The sequence below is a fragment of the Sander lucioperca genome, chromosome 23 (assembly GCF_008315115.2).
Source record: "Sander lucioperca isolate FBNREF2018 chromosome 23, SLUC_FBN_1.2, whole genome shotgun sequence".
Classification (NCBI taxonomy): Eukaryota; Metazoa; Chordata; class Actinopteri; order Perciformes; family Percidae; genus Sander; species Sander lucioperca.
In genome coordinates, this window is record NC_050195.1 from 14,926,070 (window position 1) to 14,946,895 (window position 20,826).

The following is a 20,826-nucleotide window of genomic DNA, read 5'->3' on the forward strand; positions in this document are numbered from 1 at the left end:
ATGCTGCAGAACCTAATAAATACCTCACGCATACATTGTCCAAAATGCAGCCCGACCACTGGTTGAAGATTTGGGTGTGTTATGTTACTTGCTCAGAGCCTCTAGCCTCAAACAGTTTACTTCTCTCTAACTCCACACCCCCGATTTATTTCCAGTTTTAAACTTGTAGTCTTTTTCCACATGTGCAGTAGCACTTCACAAAACCTGTAAACAGACTATGATGTGTAAAATCAGTGGAGCTCACTCTTAAGTACTGTCTGTGACCAGTAACTGATATTAGTATTAGTCCCCTCTCTTTCTCTGTCCCTGCCAAAACCCACCGTCCTCTCTTTGAGCAGAAACCCAACACCAATGAATTTGTTGTCTCTGAGATCTGATTTTCCTTGACATGCATCAGCCAAACCACTTATACAAACAGCAAGAGTTGTTGTTACGGTCATATCTATTTTTATTTTCCAGGTTTTTTTTTCATTTGTTTCGTTTGGTCTATATTGACATCTCCATTTATTCCTATACTGTATGTTTCATGTGACTACCTTTGTTTGTTTATGCACATGTTTATGCTGCTCCTTGCACCATAAAAAACAGGAAAAAAAGATATGAGCTTCGTATCAGGATATGGTTGTATGACTGTCACCTGGTATGAACATCGGTGAAACATCTTCTGTATGACGTTGTGTCTCTGGGTTCTTGATCGCCCTCCACAGCACAGCCACCACAGACTGGTGGCTGCTGGGACAGTGTCTGGTAACTGCTACCACGCCCTCATCCAGCTGCTCCACGTACACCTGCACGTCCAAAAAGAAAGGCCACATTTCAAATTTGACAAACAAATCAGACGATACCATTGTGCTGTAACTGGGGGGCAGTTGAGTTCAAATATCAACAATCTTTGTGCAGCATCGCTTACAGCACCTTTAAAATACTAATCTGTGCGGTGCGCCTGGGTAGCTCACCTGGTAGAGCGTGCGCCCCATGTAAAGAGGCTCAGTCCTCGCGGCGGCAGCGGGTTTGATTCTGGCCTGTCTAAGCTGTCCTATCAAATAAAGCCCTAAAAATGCCACAAACAAAGAAAAAACAAATACTGGTGTGTGGGTTGTCCCTTTGTCACAATTGCTTCCTCAGTTGTGTTTACTTCATTATTCATTTCCTGCTGAAAGTGCTTGTGAATGCTGAAAAGCTAAATTCCTTAAGCTAAACTAGATTGCTGGATTTAATGCTGTAGCGTTCTTTTTTACAACACCATGACAAATTCCTTGTATGTGCAAAAACGTACTTGGCAATAAAGCCCTTTCTGATTCTGATTCTGAATCTGAGAAGAAGGTAAAGCAGTGAGAACAGTTGGAAAAGTGGAAAAGGATCAAATATATACATTTGTATAAATTTCATTAAAATGTTAAATAACACAAAATATGTAACAAAATAAAAGTGGAATATTATAAGGTTTTCTGAAAAGAAATCACTACATTGAATTGCTGGCTTGAATGTGTATGAAAAAGGTGAATTTGTAGGAAAATGTGTAAAAGTGGAAATGGATCTAATTAATTTGAATGTCTTTCAAAAGTTGAATAAAACAGACAGACAGACAGGCAGGCAGGCAGGCAGGCAGGCAGGCAGGCAGACAGCCGAAAGTGCTGTGTCATGGTTAAAAAAAAGAGTAGGCGTGGCTCAAAAGCTGCTTGTCATAGTGAGAGCTGAAAAGTGACACCTGGGAGAACTAGAATTTCAGAGAATGACAGCACACTGCTTGTTTTCGTGCTTCCCAGTCGAAAACCTTAAAGCCCATGTTGCAGGGTTTATTTTCTAATGAATTTGTGCAATTTGCTTGTTGGTAATAAGCATTTAAACTGTTACCCAACAACATCAAATACAATGGATATCACAAAACGGAATAAAATACGAAAAAGTAGTACTATTTTACAGCGGTTTGCAATGATTCTCTTTTCCCCCACAATGCATTGCATTACGTCACGTTGGGGAGACGACAGACGAAAGCCCCGTCTCTGTTCACTGTCTATGGTCTCGGTCTGTGCCACTGGTCTCTGTTCACTGTCTACGGTCTCGGTCTGTGCCACTGGTCTCTGTTCACTGTCTATGGTCTCGGTCTGTGCCACTGGTCTCTGTTCACTGTCTATGGGCTCGTCTCTACCACTGGTGTTGCAAAATATGGCTTTTGGTCTCGACCGAGTCCATGTGTCTTTATTATGTGTATAATAATATTGGAGGGAAAGTGAAACACAGCTTGGACGGGGATACTGTTCGGCTTTTCACAAGTTTAGACAGCTAGCTACGCCGACGTTTGCTAACGTTAGCGCAACAGCGTTAGCCTAGACTGCTAGCTAGGTAAATATTACGACTGCCTTCGGAGTTTCCTATATCTTATCTATACCATGTTGTCAACATAAGACATGTTGCGTTAGTGCTCCTTTTGTACCATCATTTTATTGAATGAAATGTTAAGCTTTGCTCCTACGAGATGGGTGGGTTTTTGTTAGCTAACATACAAAGCTAACTGGCTATAGTTAGCCTGTATGCTAGCGGAATTAGCTAACGTTGCATAACCAGCCAGCAACTTCGGCAATCAGCAGTAGTTTCGGTAAGCTAACCATGACAGTATTGTCGCTCACAATCAACCTCTGCTGCTAAAAGCAGTCAATCTGCAGTGATGTTTGAAATAGAGACGCTTGTGGATGTGTTAGCTGTCGTGGTTAGCTCGCCGGAACTACTGCCGAAGCTGCTGGCTGGCTACGCAACATTAGCTAATTCCGCTAGCACAGGCTAACTATAGCCAGTTAACTTTGTGTGTAACGTAGCTAACAAAAACCCACCCATCTCGTAGGAGCGAAGCTTAACATTTCATTCAATACAATTATGGTACAAAAGGAGCACTAACGCCACATGTCTTATGTTGACAACGTGGACGCAGATAGAGGAAACAACGAAGGCAGTCGTAATATTTACCTAGCCGTCTAGGCTAACGCTGTTGCGCTAACGTTAGCAAAACGTCGGCGAAGCTTTAGCTAGCTGTCTAAACTTGTGAAAAGCCGAACAGCATCCCCATCCAAGTAATAAATAAACACTAGGCAAATATGTTGTTACTGGAGCTAGTCGGGTCCATCAAAACGTGAGATATCTAATCGAAAATGTGTTTACAACGTCGGGGGATTTCACAGGTGGGACTGACTGGCAAGTTAGCCCATAGCTAGCATGATGCCTTCTATTTCTAGATCTAGCTAGATTATCAGTACTTATCTGAACTAACGACATGATCACTGTCACTAGATATAAAGAAAACATTGACTTTCACTCGGTGCTATTCACTGACAGTAAAAACACCTCTTCCACCTCTTCCTCATCCCAGTCAGTCACCATAGTTCTAGTACTAGGCTGATACACAGTCACCATAGTTCTAGTACTAGACTGAGGCACGTCTCCCCAACGTGACGTCATCACCGAATTGCGTTAAAAAACCCACTAAACGACTAAAACTGTAAAAACTGTCCTTAAACACTATTTGGAGACATTTTTAACAATGATATACATATGTTGAGTGCTTTATGTACCCATTAATCAACAGTGTTGGTTAACCTGCAACATGGGCTTTAAACTCTATTTCTAAAAATCTCTTCACTTTGAGCATCCCAAACATTACTCGCATATCACATTTTTAAAAAAGAGTTTGTGCTGAAGACTGGATTAAGCAAGATAACATTGCAGTGGATGATAAGGCGAAGAGGGTATCGTGCTGTTTTGAAGCAGATAATTCAAAAACTATAAGGCCTACTTTAGTGCTTAAAAGAGCACATTGGCTAAAAAAGACAAGAATAGCGACATTTTGATATATAAATTGTGTATGACAAGTAAACATTGAGGGTGTGAGAGAAAATTATAGAGGTTTTAAAATGATTTTCCAAGGCTTTCTACTCTGGTGATGTCATCACCCACTCATCAGTCATGCAATACTCACTCCATTACAAGCAAAGAAAAAAGCCTGTGCATAGTTTCTGTCTCCCCCATGAGGAATTCTAAGTAATAACAACAAAATTGTCGACGCGTCCACATGATACAAGCCTTCCATGACCGTAACGGACGTTCATTATATCAAAAAGTTACGCACTAAAGCTTTAAAGATTTCCTAAGAAATTCAGGATTTCAAAACACTAAACTTGTTGAAAGAGGGGATGACATGCAACAAAGGACCTCAGGTTGGAACCAAACCCTCGGCTGCTGCAGCAAGGACTCTGTGTATGGACGCATGTACTACCAGGTGAGCTACCCAGGCGCCCAAGGAACTGGATTCTACTGCACTGGATATCACCCACTGGATCACTGACACAAGCCCTCTCATCTGCCCTCCTGCACCACTCCACTCTGCCTCGGACTACCGCGGACCTGCCCCCTCCCTTTGATAAACCTGGACCCTTTGGGTTCAAATTGACATTCCACCGTAACAGAGAGAACAGACCTGAGTAAAGCCCTCAGCAGCCAGCTCCTGGTGAAGCCGGTTCAGTGCCAGCTTCCCAGCCAGGATCCCAGTCTGCAGGTTGACCTGGTCACATGTCCGGGCCTCAGAGTTCCAGCAGGTGTACTGATGGTCCTCCCTCACCGCCGAGATCTGTACAACACATGGAAGGTCAAGCCCTGAACAGCTCACAAAACACATCATAATGCTCAGTTTTTTCTGTGCCAGGTAGTGACTGGACCAAGGTATTTTTATCTGTGTTAACTGGTAGATCAGACCATGTTGTTAATATTAGTGCTGCCCATTATGGAATGCCAATTTATTCAATATTAAATAATGTTATGTTCAAATACGTTTGAACATAAGAAGTGAAAGTAAATAAATGTGACATTATGAAATAAAAGTTCCCTGAAATGAATAAAAGTGAAACCTATTTATTTATTTGTTCATTTCTTGAACTTAATTGACACATTTATATATTTATATGTACATGTATGTATAATGTATTCATAGGCATATTTAAATGGCATTCCATAGCCCATATGATAAAACCTACTGGACCTAGTAACCCCTTGTCCTTTCCTCCACTGCCACCCACAGGCTCAAAACGCCACTTCAACATACAGTAACCGTGCTGTGTTACAAAATCTAATGAACGCATTGACATTAAATAACATAACAAAACATAACAAAACACTCTCATGCTCACAAGAGAATCTCAGTCTATTCTTGCCCTTACATGGCTAATTGACAAAACATACAATAGCTAACTACCATTGCATTGAAATCCTCTCGGGTATTTATTTTTCGTTAGATGATGTCCAGTGGCACAGTTGTGTGCTTATCTACACACACATCAGTTGGACAGGTGTTGGATAGAGTACATACAATAAATGTGTTCTATGGCTTGGTTTGTCTTAGGGCGCTTTCACACCTGTAGTTCGGTGGACTCAGTACGATTCAGGGTTAAAGTTGCAACATTGTTGCATTTTTCATTTGGTTCGTTTTGCATTCACACTGCACTTTGTCAAACGCACCAAACACTGTAATCACACGTCACACGATCGAGACGGTCGCACATTTATTAGACAGAATATCTGAAACTGGACGACACTTCTGGTCCCAGAAATAATGCAACACCACATTTATAATGTCTTGGGTTTTCTGGTTCTGCTTTAGTGTTTCTAATATTTTAGAAGAAGGTGAACAATGAGCAGCTGACAGACAGCGAGTGAACGAGAGAGATGATGATGTCACACAGACAACCAGCCATGTGTGGTCATATTAGGTTATGGATCTGAAAGTTATCATCCCTTAAATCATATATAAGTCCGTAAATTGTGTGAAAGGTTGAAATTGCAGGTTTGTAAATGCTCTGTTTTTGGTTCACTTCCTGTATTTGGGTCGGATCGCGTTCACACCTGAAGTGAACTGAACTCCAGTTTATTTAGAAGTGAACAGAGACCCGCGTTTTGCGGACCAGAGTTGGTTTGTTTGATCTGCACCAGAGTTGGGCTGAGCTTTCACACCAGCCCAAACCAACCGGACTATCTGACCCAACGCTCCGGGGTTGGTTTTAAACGGACCAAACGAGGTAGGTGTGAAAGAAACCTTATATTACTTAAAACGTGAACACCATCTGAGCTTGAGTAGAATCCCTGTACTGTCAACAGTGAGAGACAGCTAGCCACGCCATGCTGTGGTACTTTACGTGCATTTGATTTTACCTGACAAGGAAGCAGCTCATCATATCCTCTGATGCTGCCTGTAGCACAGCAGGCCATAGAAACCAGGGTAGATCTGGGCAAGAAGTCGTATACTGAGCACGTCTGAAACAACACGACAGGTTAAGATTGGCCTGTATGGTTCAAATCAACAATTCAGTAACAAGCTTGATATTTACAATGTGGTCGTTCACATTCTGTCACTGTGGACAATGACATTTTCTAACGAGGTGAGTCTTTCAATTGTATTTTGGGAGAATAAATAGAGATGGAGAGAGCATGACTGAACCAAAACATGCTTGATTGTAACTGACTATATCTTGCACTGCATAATGCAATACAATTACAGATTTTGACAGAGAAGTTATTCTGTTTCCTGCCCAGGTGCTACAGATGAAAATTTGCTTATAGCTAACTCTGGCTAACCTTTTTTATGTTTAGATATGAGCATGTTTTTTGCTTGAACCAAGCTAATTTAGGAGATTTTCACTTGATACGATTCCTAAAAAACAAACAGACTATATACTATACCTGTCCTTTGCACATTCACTTTTGCACATCCCTTAACATTTTTGCACATCCTGCAATTATCCATACAGCCTCTTTTTTCTTAAACAGTTATATTGTACATATTTGTTTCTGTATCTACTGTTTGTTTATTTCATTTTAATGTTTAATATGTTCATGTATGCACCAACAACCAAGACAAAATCCTTGTAAGTTTTACTTACACGTACTTGGCAATATATCTTTTTTTTATTCTGATTCTGAGTCAGGATGTCTTAAAATAAGATCAAGGATAAAACGTGACACAGGGCCCTCTCAGATGCCGTTCCAGTGTAGAAAACATAATGCAGACAGGCTGCCCTACATGCTGGAAAACGTTCTGTGCGCTGGTACCCCACCACATGCGAGCTGGTGCCTGTTTTATTTTTTTTGCCCCTGTCCCTCAGACAGCCTGGGTCCACCACTGGACAGATGGTAATTTATAAATATCTATCACTATGAATTGAATGCTCTTCTACAGTGTTGGCGTTCTAACCTCTGGTGGATTTGTGAGGACTATGGTTAACTGCTCCTCAGATCTCTGCAGGGTAAATCCAGACAGCTAGCTAGACTATCTGTCCAATCTGAGTTTTCTGTTGCACCACTAAAACAACCTTAGAACGTACACATGTTCCACCAAAACAAGTTCCTTCCTGAGGCTATTTTGCAGAGGCACCTTTATTGCGTCCGGAGCTTAGCACCGCCCAAGACAATTTCGATTGGTTAAAAGAAATGCCAATAAACCAGATCACGTTTTTCTCCCATCCCAGAATGCTGTGTAGACTAGCCAGGCAATGCAATGCGAGACTATTGCCAATTCAAAGTGATTGCTGAGAGAGAGAAAGAGAGAGAGAGAGAGAGAGAGAGAGAGAGAGAGAGAGAAACTGCATAGACTGTAAATATTAAGTCTATGTTTGAGATCTGTTTTCTCTGGTTTGGTGGGTGTGTCTCGGCTCAGGTCAGGTGATACTCATCAGCAGAGACGTCTGTAAACTCGTGGTGATAAAACATTTAAAACTGCATCAGTTTAACGTTGACGTTTGTTTAAGCCACATGAGAGGGTTTCATTTCGAGGGCCGAAATTACTGAAGTGTCGGCCTCCTCAAATGTAATATTGTGATTATACATAACGGTTACCAACAAAATAAGTGATCAATCTGTATTCATATTGTGGGGCAATTCACTCTTAATACAAAAAAACAAAAACCAGACAGGATTTCTAGTCCCTCCCTGTTAGTAAACCAGCCAATTTACCGTGGGATTTATCAAACTGAAGAAATCCCGCCCGCACATATAAACACAAAACTGCTTTGCTAACTCCAATGTGTTGTAAGTAAGACATCTGCTGAAAAAGTTATTGTATTCATTAGTATGATTGCCGTACTGTTTAGTTCACAAACATCCAACACACCAAAGTACGAAGACATAGGGACCAGACGCAAGCTTTTATTTTGAAGAGCCGAAGCTCGGGGACAGCACCAGCCGGGAGGGCATGAGATGCGAGCATAGACTGTATATTATTAATATATTGTGTTTTTAATAATAAATATGAATTTAATATCGGTTAATAACGGTTGAAAATCCAGCTGTTCCCCTAGCTGCTCCCTCTAGAGGTCTGGAGAACTTCCGTTGTGTAATCTGGATGCAGCGTTTTTTTGTTGCATTTGTTTTCTGGGTTGGTGTGCTTTTCTTTTTGCATCGTTTCATATTTGCAGTGCGTTTATCTGTTTGGTTGTGTTGTGTGTATTTGCAGTGTGTTTATGTATTTGGTTGTGTTGTGTGTATTTGCAGTGTGTTTATGTATTTGGTTGTGTTGTGTGTATTTGCAGTGCGTTTATGTATTTGGTTGTGTTGTGTGTATTTGCAGTGTGTTTATGTATTTGGTTGTGTTGTGTGTATTTGCAGTGTGTTTATGTATTTGGTTGTGTTGTGTGTATTTGCAGTGCGTTTATCTGTTTGGTTGTGTTGTGTGTATTTGCAGTGTGTTTATGTATTTGGTTGTGTTGTGTGTATTTGCAGTGCGTTTATGTATTTGGTTGTGTTGTGTGTATTTGCAGTGTGTTTATGTATTTGGTTGTGTTGTGTGTATTTGCAGTGTGTTTATGTATTTGGTTGTGTTGTGTGTATTTGCAGTGCGTTTATCTGTTTGGTTGTGTTGTGTGTATTTGCAGTGTGTTTATGTATTTGGTTGTGTTGTGTGTATTTGCAGTGCGTTTATCTGTTTGGTTGTGTTGTGTGTATTTGCAGTGTGTTTATGTATTTGGTTGTGTTGTGTGTATTTGCAGTGTGTTTATGTATTTGGTTGTGTTGTGTGTATTTGCAGTGCGTTTATGTATTTGGTTGTGTTGTGTGTATTTGCAGTGCGTTTATGTATTTGGTTGTGTTGTGTGTATTTGCAGTGTGTTTATGTATTTGGTTGTGTTGTGTGTATTTGCAGTGTGTTTATGTATTTGGTTGTGTTGTGTGTATTTGCAGTGTGTTTATGTATTTGGTTGTGTTGTGTGTATTTGCAGTGTATTTATGTATTTGGTTGTGTTGTGTGTATTTGCAGTGTGTTTATGTATTTGGTTGTGTTGTGTGTATTTGCATCGTGTTTGCTGAATGTGTTGTCAAATTAATGAAGTTGTTTTTCTTTTTGCATCGCTTCTTTTTTCGGGGTTTGCGTGCTTTTCTTTTTGCATCGTTTCATATTTGCAGTGTGTTTATGTATTTGGTTGTGTTGTGTGTATTTGCAGTGTATTTATGTATTTGGTTGTGTTGTGTGTATTTGCAGTGTATTTATGTATTTGGTTGTGTTGTGTGTATTTGCAGTGTATTTATGTATTTGGTTTGTTGTGTGTATTTGCAGTGTATTTATGTATTTGGTTGTGTTGTGTGTATTTGCAGTGTATTTATGTATTTGATTTGTTGTGTGTATTTGCAGTGTATTTATGTATTTGGTTGTGTTGTGTGTATTTGCAGTGTATTTATGTATTTGGTTGTGTTGTGTGTATTTGCAGTGTATTTATGTATTTGGTTTGTTGTGTGTATTTGCAGTGTATTTATGTATTTGGTTGTGTTGTGTGTATTTGCAGTGTATTTATGTATTTGGTTTGTTGTGTGTATTTGCAGTGTATTTATGTATTTGGTTGTGTTGTGTGTATTTGCAGTGTATTTATGTATTTGGTTGTGTTGTGTGTATTTGCAGTGTATTTATGTATTTGGTTTGTTGTGTGTATTTGCAGTGTATTTATGTATTTGGTTGTGTTGTGTGTATTTGCAGTGTATTTATGTATTTGGTTTGTTGTGTGTATTTGCAGTGTATTTATGTATTTGGTTGTGTTGTGTGTATTTGCAGTGTGTTTATGTATTTGGTTGTGTTGTGTGTATTTGCAGTGTGTTTATGTATTTGGTTGTGTTGTGTGTATTTGCAGTGTATTTATGTATTTGGTTGTGTTGTGTGTATTTGCAGTGTGTTTATGTATTTGGTTGTGTTGTGTGTATTTGCAGTGTATTTATGTATTTGGTTGTGTTGTGTGTATTTGCAGTGTGTTTATGTATTTGGTTGTGTTGTGTGTATTTGCAGCGTGTTTGCTGAATGTGTTGTCAAATTAATGAAGTTGTTTTTCTTTTTGCATCGCTTCTTTTTTCAAGGTTTGTGTGCTTTTCTTTTTGCATCGTTTTTTATTTGCAGTGTGTTTATGTATTTGGTTGTGTTGTGTGTATTTGCAGCGCGTTTGCTGAATGCTGCACATGTGTTGTCAAATTAATGAAGTTGTTTTCTTAATTTGCTTGTGTTTTGTCTATTTGCGTGTGTTTTCTTAAGTTGCAGGGCGTCTGCCCCTGTCGGCCACCGTATGTAATAGTTGATCACAAGGTTCAGGAATTTTAAGAGGCAGCAGATATATAATCTACACAACCACTCATGGCACTAGAAAAAATAATAGACAATAGCAGGAATAATAGTACTAGTAGCAGTAGATTTAACGGTGGCAGTAGCAGAAATGTTTGGTAGTATAATCTCTATCCTAGATCAGAGATCTTCAACAGGTGGTCCTCTTAGAGTTAGTGCAGGGGGGCCGCCAATTATTTAAAAAAAATAGATCTTTTGAAAGTTTCTCTTTTTTTTATATGTCTGAAAATATACATTATTATTAATCTAACATTTTAATAGCAAATATAAATTTGTGAATAAAACTTCACATTGAAGAAGCTTATAAGTAACGTAGTCAAACAGGATTCACTGTGCCTTCCACATGTACTATGTCCATTTATTTTCGTCCTTCCGGCCTAGTTTAATATGCAACTCAATTGTATACAGTATATGTAGTAAGGGGTCCCTACTCTGTCTCTCTTTAAGCAAAGGCTCCTTGGCCTATAAAACGTTGAAGACCCCTGTCCTAGATGAAAGCAGACCTGGATGGGACTGTGATTGTTCGGGCTGACATCCATGAACATGGTGTGACTGACGGCTGGGATCAGGGGCCGAAGGCTGGGCTGAAAGAAGGCACCTACAGGCTCCCCGCCAAACCAGGACAGCGAGCCCTCCTCCTCCTGACGGTCTGCTGCACCCATAGCATCTGATGGAGAAACAGAGGAAAAGAAGCTGCCTCACATCACATCAGCCAGGTCTGTAATAATGACAAGACTTACTGTATATGAAAACATGTGATCCCAAAGTAGTGATGCAGCATGCCAACTCATTAGAGTGCCGTTAAATGCTATTTAATTCCATCTATAATCATCTATATATAAAGTTATTAGAGGCTTTACATGTATATTCAAACTAATGGTTCAACTTGTGGTATGTGGTAATGAACAACATCTGCAAAGATGACCATATACATAAATAAACCCTGCCCCTGCATGAGAGTAACTGTTTAAACCAGAGGGTTCAGAAGAGTGTGAAATCGAAGGTTTTGGCTCAAAGGGATTTCTTTTAAATATGTTTAATTTATTATTTAAGGCTTTTTGGCATGTTTAATATGAACATCCAACTCTGCAAAATTATAGATATGACAGAAAATAAATGAAAAAGCCTATAAGGTTCCCTTTAACAATTAGGACAGATTAACACTCGGCTCCTCTGGCTTGCTGATGGTCATAATATTTTGTTTGTCTGACATCAATTATTAATCTGTGCTTTAATTCAATGAGTATAGATAACAAATGACATAACCCTGCCACTATCTAACTCCATCTCTTATTCTGAAGGTCAGAGGTCCATTTTGGATGTCTTATCGCTTCCATTAACACAACTTGACTAAGCACTTCCCCAAATATTTTTTTTTTTCTCTTTTAAAGTTTTTTAATGTGTGGGAACGTTGCATTGATCTGTTTGCAGGGATGTCCACATCAGTCTTTCTATTCTACCATTTGGCCCTCGGGTTCTGTAGCTTTAAATTCCTGTTGACCAAGGTCCCACATTTAGTTGCTTTGTCCTGTTATACAAGTAAACAAAATTAAGAAGTAAGTAAGTAACCTTTTTAATGTTCATGTTAATTTTGTTGCATATTAAACTTCCGTGATTGGCTGTTGGACTAAAGTTTGTGATCAGTCAAAAATATTCTATCATTTGAAACTGCAGTGTGCATCCCCAACTCATGAACAACATCAAATCTGAATAAGAGCAGTCTTAAGCAAGAGAGGGATATATGTCATGTGAAGAAGTTGCGTTCCAAATGATACACACTGCTGGTGTGGTTGCTTACCTCTGATGAGCGAGGTAATGCCCAGCCTAGTCACACAGACATTCTGCAGTTCCTCACTGCTAATCATCGGCTCAGCCACCACATACAGGTCTGGCCTCAGAGAACGAGCCTGATCGAGCATGTACTACAGAACCAAATCACAGCCAGTGTAGTCACCCCCACACCATGCAAAGGTGGGCACAGAGTTAAGATCAAAAAGAGGAGGGAGAAAGAGATATAGGAAGAAGAGTGACAACAAAAGGGAGGGAAATGATGTGGATGCATAGATGGACAGAGCAGATATGCAAAAAAGAGAAAAAAGATTGAACATGCAGCATGCAGATTAACCATGGTATTGGTTGATGGGAACGGAGAAACGAGTGAAAATAATAGGGGAGCCAAGTATATTTAGTTAAGCATATGTAACAGTAAAAACACATTTGAAATGACAGAAAAAAGTGAAATATGGAAGATGCATGTACAGTACATGTCAGATGCAATTGCATTAAAAAGCCAAAACAGACAGAACAAAAAGAAGAAAAGAGATTTAGTGTCATTCCCAGATCAAACAGTTCTTCACAGTCCAGCAGACTTTTCAGTGTTTTGTTCAAACTGTGCATTTTCCAGCAGAGCAGCGAGCAAAAATGGAGCGAGGTCACGGGGTCAGGGTCAGTACCTCGCACCAAAGTGGTGATTCCCAGGCGGTTTATAAAGACATTTTCAATGAGCTGACTGCTGGGAAAGAGATCAGCCATCACATAGAGGTTAGGTCTGATGGCTCTGGCTGCTGCAAGCATTGCCTACAGGGACCAACACATTAAGTACACAGCAATTAACCTGGTGGCTATCCATCATAGCTAAATGGGTGTTTTTTACAAACCCATTATACTGTAGCAGCTCAATATACCCCTTAAATGCTTCAGCATTAACCGAAGACCACATTTTTAGGACGGCAGTATGTGTAAAGCCAGCAGTAACAAGAATGAGAACATGGGGCTAATAAAAAATAATGGTGGGTTGCATGGGTTGTTTATGTACTAGTCATCCCTATGAGGGGCCATCTGGGACATTATTCATAGTTACCTCACACACATACAAGTGAAATACTCTCACACACAGTACTGAAATGCTTTCATATACACTACTGAAAAATGATACGCTCACATACTATACTGAAACCGCACACGCATACAAGTGGAATGCTCTCACACATTATTGAAATTACCAAAACGCTCTCATATACACTACTGAAACGCTCTCATATACACTACTGAAACGTTGTCATACACACTACTGAAACGCTCTCATATACACTACTGAAACGTTGTCATACACACTACTGAAACGCTGTCATATACACTACTGAAACGTTGTCATATACACTACTGAAACGCTGTCATATACACTACTGAAACGTTGTCATATACACTACTGAAACGCTCTCATATACACTACTGAAACGCTGTCATATACACTACTGAAACGCTCTCATATACACAACTGAAACGCTCTCATACACATTACTGAAACGCTCTCATATACACTACTGAAACGTTGTCATATACATTACTGAAACGCTCTCATATACACTACTGAAACGCTCTCATATACACTACTGAAACGTTGTCATACACACTACTGAAACGCTCTCATATACACTACTGAAACGCTCTCATACACATTACTGAAACGCTCTCATATACACTACTGAAACGTTGTCATACACATTACTGAAACGCTCTCATATACACTACTGAAACGTTGTCATACACACTACTGAAACGCTCTCATATACACTACTGAAACGCTCTCATATACACTACTGAAACGCTCTCATATACACTACTGAAACGCTCTCATATACACTACTGAAACGCTCTCATACACACTACTGAAACGCTCTCATACACACTACTGAAACGTTGTCATATACACTACTGAAACGCTGTCATATACACTACTGAAACGTTGTCATATACACTACTGAAACGTTGTCATACACACTACTGAAACGTTGTCATATACACTACTGAAACGTTGTCATACACACTACTGAAACGCTGTCATACACACTACTGAAACGTTGTCATATACACTACTGAAACGCTGTCATATACACTACTGAAACGTTGTCATATACACTACTGAAACGCTGTCATATACACTACTGAAACGTTGTCATACACACTACTGAAACGCTCTCATGTACACTACTGAAACGTTGTCATATACACTACTGAAACGCTCTCATATACACTACTGAAACGTTGTCATACACACTACTGAAACGCTCTCATATACACTACTGAAACGTTGTCATACACACTACTGAAACGCTCTCATGTACACTACTGAAACGTTGTCATACACACTACTGAAACGCTCTCATGTACACTACTGAAACGCTCTCATACACATTACTGAAACGCTCTCATATACACTACTGAAACGTTGTCATATACATTACTGAAACGCTCTCATATACACTACTGAAACGTTGTCATACACACTACTGAAGCGCTGTCATACACACTACTGAAACACTCTCATACACACTACTGAAACGCTCTCATATACACTACTGAAACATTGTCATACACACTACTGAAACACTCTCATACACACTACTGAAACACTCTCATACACACTACTGAAACGTTGTCATACACACTACTGAAACGCTGTCATATACACTACTGAAACGTTGTCATACACACTACTGAAACGTTGTCATACACACTACTGAAACGTTGTCATACACACTACTGAAACGCTCTCATATACACTACTGAAACGTTGTCATACACACTACTGAAACGCTCTCATATACACTACTGAAACGCTCTCATACACATTACTGAAACGCTCTCATATACACTACTGAAACGTTGTCATATACATTACTGAAACGCTCTCATATACACTACTGAAACGTTGTCATACACACTACTGAAACGCTCTCATATACACTACTGAAACGCTCTCATATACACTACTGAAACGCTCTCATATACACTACTGAAACGCTCTCATATACACTACTGAAACGCTCTCATACACACTACTGAAACGCTCTCATACACACTACTGAAACGTTGTCATATACACTACTGAAACGCTGTCATATACACTACTGAAACGTTGTCATATACACTACTGAAACGTTGTCATACACACTACTGAAACGTTGTCATATACACTACTGAAACGTTGTCATACACACTACTGAAACGCTGTCATACACACTACTGAAACGTTGTCATACACACTACTGAAACGCTCTCATGTACACTACTGAAACGTTGTCATATACACTACTGAAACGCTCTCATATACACTACTGAAACGTTGTCATACACACTACTGAAACGCTCTCATATACACTACTGAAACGTTGTCATACACACTACTGAAACGCTCTCATGTACACTACTGAAACGTTGTCATACACACTACTGAAACGCTCTCATGTACACTACTGAAACGCTCTCATACACATTACTGAAACGCTCTCATATACACTACTGAAACGTTGTCATATACATTACTGAAACGCTCTCATATACACTACTGAAACGTTGTCATACACACTACTGAAGCGCTGTCATACACACTACTGAAACACTCTCATACACACTACTGAAACGCTCTCATATACACTACTGAAACATTGTCATACACACTACTGAAACACTCTCATACACACTACTGAAACACTCTCATACACACTACTGAAACGTTGTCATACACACTACTGAAACGCTGTCATATACACTACTGAAACGTTGTCATACACACTACTGAAACGTTGTCATACACACTACTGAAACATTGTCATACACACTACTGAAATGCTGTCATATACACTACTGAAACGTTGTCATACACACTACTGAAACGTTGTCATACACACTACTGAAACGTTGTCATACACACTACTGAAACGTTGTCATACACACTACTGAAACGCTGTCATATACACTACTGAAACGTTGTCATACACACTACTGAAACGTTGTCATATACACTACTGAAACGCTCTCATATACACTACTGAAACGCTGTCATATACACTACTGAAACGCTCTCATATACACTACTGAAACGTTGTCATACACACTACTGAAACGTTGTCATATACACTACTGAAACGCTCTCATATACACTACTGAAACGTTGTCATACACACTACTGAAACGCTGTCATATACACTACTGAAACGTTGTCATACACACTACTGAAACGTTGTCATATACACTACTGAAACGCTCTCATATACACTACTGAAACGCTCTCATATACACTACTGAAACGTTGTCATACACACTACTGAAACGCTGTCATACACACTACTGAAACGCTCTCATATACAAAACTGAAACGCTCTCATATACACTACTGAAACGCTCTCATATACACTACTGAAACGTTGTCATACACACTACTGAAACGCTGTCATACACACTACTGAAACGCTCTCATATACAAAACTGAAACGCTGTCATACACACTACTGAAACTAGTATGAAAATAGCGTATGTGAGAGCATTTCAGTAGTGTATATGAGAGCATTTCGTAGTTCAGGGTGTGATTACAGGTGCAACAGAGCACGCTTCTGACCACACTTACAGTAACAGTGGTCAAAGGAAAAGCACACTGTCAACTGAAGAGGGCAGTAAAACAATGCTTTTCTAGCCTGCTGTTAATACGTACTAAGTTACTCTATAAGCACTTAGAAAAAGGACATTTAAACATCTATAATAGCACAAGCACACTATGATCCAGAGCAGCTACTAAATACCTTGAAGGAAGATTGTTTCGTCAAATTTATGGTCGGATTTAGTGACTTTAGTGAGCTTTACAGAGTTTACATTCTTTTACATGATTCATAACATTGTAATATTTTTTATGTATATATATATATATATATATATATATATATATATATATATATATATTTATATATAATACTTTTTTATTATTCAGTATTAATTCATTATGATACTGTGTGTCATGCATCCTGTCCAGAGGCTCTCCAGACAGTGGAGAAGGGTATGCAGTTTATTACATAACGCAAATAGGACAATAATGAAAATAAGTCCAGGAATTTACTCTTCTACTGCTGACAAGTTCTGATATGTTGTATTTTTATAAATATATTGTATATATTTAATAAAATATATTGTATATATAAGTACCAAGCTAGTAAATATGGATAAATGCAGCATGGCTGTGACCAATCATTAAGCTGGGCAGACACTCAGCCAGTCCATCTGTTACATTACATTAACTCACACTATACATTTCAATTATTATTATTATTATTGTTATTGTTATTATTATTATTATTATTATTATTATTGTCATTATTATTATTATTATTATTTCTGGAAGGCTAAAGCATTCAACTATGCTCACACTGTACGGTTTGATTGACCGTTTGATCTGCTCGCACTCAACGTAAAAACGGCCCAGTAGACTCAACAGCTGTGCGTGTGCTTGTGAGTGTCTGCCTGAAGTTTCTGGATCTCTGATACAAGTGGATCGTTCAGATCTACACAGGTAAAACACAGTCTGATTACACTGCAATCACATGTTAAATATAAAGCAGTGTGTTACTGTGCTGTACTGTGTTCTCTCACTCTAGGACTTCTTCTTTTGCATTATTCCTTTCTAATTTGGATGCCTTGGATATTGCTATGGATTCTCAGGTACTTCAGCTAGAGCTAGATGCTCTTTTAATGGAGAAAGGGAGGACAGAATTTTATTCTATATTTTATCACACATTTTGACAAAACACCTTCAACAGGAAATGCTCGGAGGATTTTGATCATCTGTGGTCGCACAGAATAGTAGATAGAGAATACCTCAGCCACATGCAGAGGGGTGGACAGGCAGTTGATCAGGCATACACCAGAGAAGACGTTGGCTGTCATCTCTGTGTATGTCTTCATATGAGCCCACAGATAAGGACAGTCCTCCGGTTTCTCTCCATAACGAAGCTTGATAGTGTCAGCCTGACAGACCAGTTCTCTCCGCAGGTAGGCCTCTGAACCTGCGGACAACAGGAGAGGAAGAAATGGCAGATTAAGGAACATGGTGGTGCAAATATCTCTCTGTTCATTTGTGTGATTTCAATGGCTGCCTGTGGAGATTTGGCAACGATAAAGACACCCTGTGGATTTTACCGCTAATAGCTCTAAATGGAACTGTTTTTATATATATGAATGGGTCTGCACATACATGTGCACGTGGGTGACGCAGTGCACATTTCTGCTGATGGTTTCCTGAGGTTAGGTTAGGTTAGTTCCTTTACATAAATAAAGACATTTCCACCATAAATTGATGCAAAAAACAAAATCACCAGAAGACAGGAAATTAAGTGTTTGACAATCAAAATTTTCAGCCAAGCTAGCATTTGTTATATAAAGTAATTGATAGAACCTAAAAACTAAAATATGCCACAAATATATATGTAGTATCCAGTATAGTGCACAGTCAAACAGAAAAACTAAGACTCATAGTACAAATATTAACATTAATAACAATAATAATAGAAACACAACTACTACTTCTAAAAGTAATAACGATAATTTGGCTGATGTAGTTCTCTTATTACAAATAAATAGATACATAAATAAGGCAAGAGGGTATAGGGTTATGCATTGGTCACTTTTGCGCCTGCCAAGTTTGTTTACCTGGTACAGCGCAGTTCCTGAGTAGGTCATTTCCCTTCACAAAGCCATCATGGGCCAGGAAGTGACACGCCTTCTCTCTCTGCTCCATCAGCTGCATTTCTTCATCAAAGGTCATCTCTTTAAAGGGGAAGGAGAAATACCTGGAGGAGGCACCGTAACTGACATGTAGATCAAAACATAATATCCAACCAAGTAATAGTATCCTCTGCACATTCTATAAATCATTTTTCCTTTTTGAACTTTTTGCACATCCCTCTACATTTTTGTACATCCTGTACTACACAGCCTCCAAAAAGCTTTTAGTAGCTTATTTGGGGTTCCCCATTTCACGCAGCCTACATTTGATCATTGTACCTTCTGAATTTGGGTTTAATGATACAATGATGACGTGTGAAATAAATGTAAACTATGTACGTATGTACGTATGTACGTATGTACGTATGTATGTATGTACGTACGTATGTATGTATGTATGTATGTATGTATTTATGTATGTATGTATGTATGTACAGTATGTATGTATGTACGTATGTACGTATGTATGTATGTACGTACGTATGTATGTATGTATGTACGTATGTATTTATGTATGTATGTATGTACAGTATGTATGTATGTACGTATGTATGTATGTATGTATGTACAGTATGTATGTATGTATGTATGTACAGTATGTATGTACGTATGTATGTATGTATGTACAGTATGTATGTATGTATGTACAGTATGTATGTATGTATGTATGTATGTATGTATGTATGTACAGTATGTATGTATGTATGTACAGTATGTATGTATGTATGTATGTATGTATGTACAGTATGTATGTATGTATGTATGTATGTACAGTATGTATGTACGTATGTATGTACGTATGTATGTATGAACGTATGTATTTATGTATGTATGTACAATATGTATGTATGTATGTACGTATGTATGTATGTACGTATGTATTTATGTATGTATGTATGTACAGTATGTATGTATGTACGTATGTATGTATGTATGTATGTACAGTATGTATGTATGTATGTATGTACAGTATGTATGTACGTATGTATGTATGTATGTACAGTATGTATGTATGTATGTACAGTATGTATGTATGTATGTATGTATGTATGTATGTATGTATGTACAGTATGTATGTATGTATGTACAGTATGTATGTATGTATGTATGTATGTATGTACAGTATGTATGTATGTATGTACTTATGTATGTATGTACGTATGTATTTATGTATGTATGTATGTACAGTATGTATGTACGTATGTATGTATGTATGTACAGTATGTATGTACGTATGTATGTATGTATGTATGTATGTATGTATGTACAGTATGTATGTATGTATGTACGTATGTATGTATGTATGTATGTATGTATGTATGTACAGTATGTATGTATGTATGTACAGTATGTATGTATGTATGTATGTACAGTATGTATGTATGTATGTATGTACTTATGTATGTATGTACGTATGTATTTATGTATGTATGTATGTACAGTATGTATGTACGTATGTATGTATGTATGTACGTATGTATGTATGTATTTATGTATGTATGCATGTACAGTATGTATGCATGTATGTACAGTATGTATGCATGTGTGTATGTATGTATGTATGTATGTATATGTGCATGTATTTATTTATGTATGTATATGTAATTTAATTCTGTATTTATTGTTTGTTTATTTTATATTATTGTTTTTAT

General features: G+C 38.4%; 1 protein-coding gene across 2 annotated transcripts in view; it reads right to left on the minus strand.

Moving 5' to 3' along the window:
• Positions 1–20,826, minus strand: part of LOC116055780 (glycogen debranching enzyme-like) — a 75,101-nt gene that overhangs the window by 31,027 nt on the left and 23,248 nt on the right. Inside the window, exons 10-16 of one of the 2 annotated variants that reach the window (XM_031307801.2) lie at positions 19,100–19,239; positions 18,269–18,456; positions 12,423–12,546; positions 11,128–11,291; positions 6,190–6,291; positions 4,466–4,615; positions 638–788 (exon numbers count right to left, since the gene is read on the minus strand). In XM_031307801.2, the coding sequence (XP_031163661.1) occupies positions 638–788; positions 4,466–4,615; positions 6,190–6,291; positions 11,128–11,291; positions 12,423–12,546; positions 18,269–18,456; positions 19,100–19,239 (1,019 nt within the window). Of the gene's footprint in view, positions 1–637; positions 789–4,465; positions 4,616–6,189; positions 6,292–11,127; positions 11,292–12,422; positions 12,547–13,077; positions 13,202–18,268; positions 18,457–19,099; positions 19,240–20,826 lie in introns of both variants that reach the window. The other variant, XM_031307800.2, reaches the window with a different exon arrangement.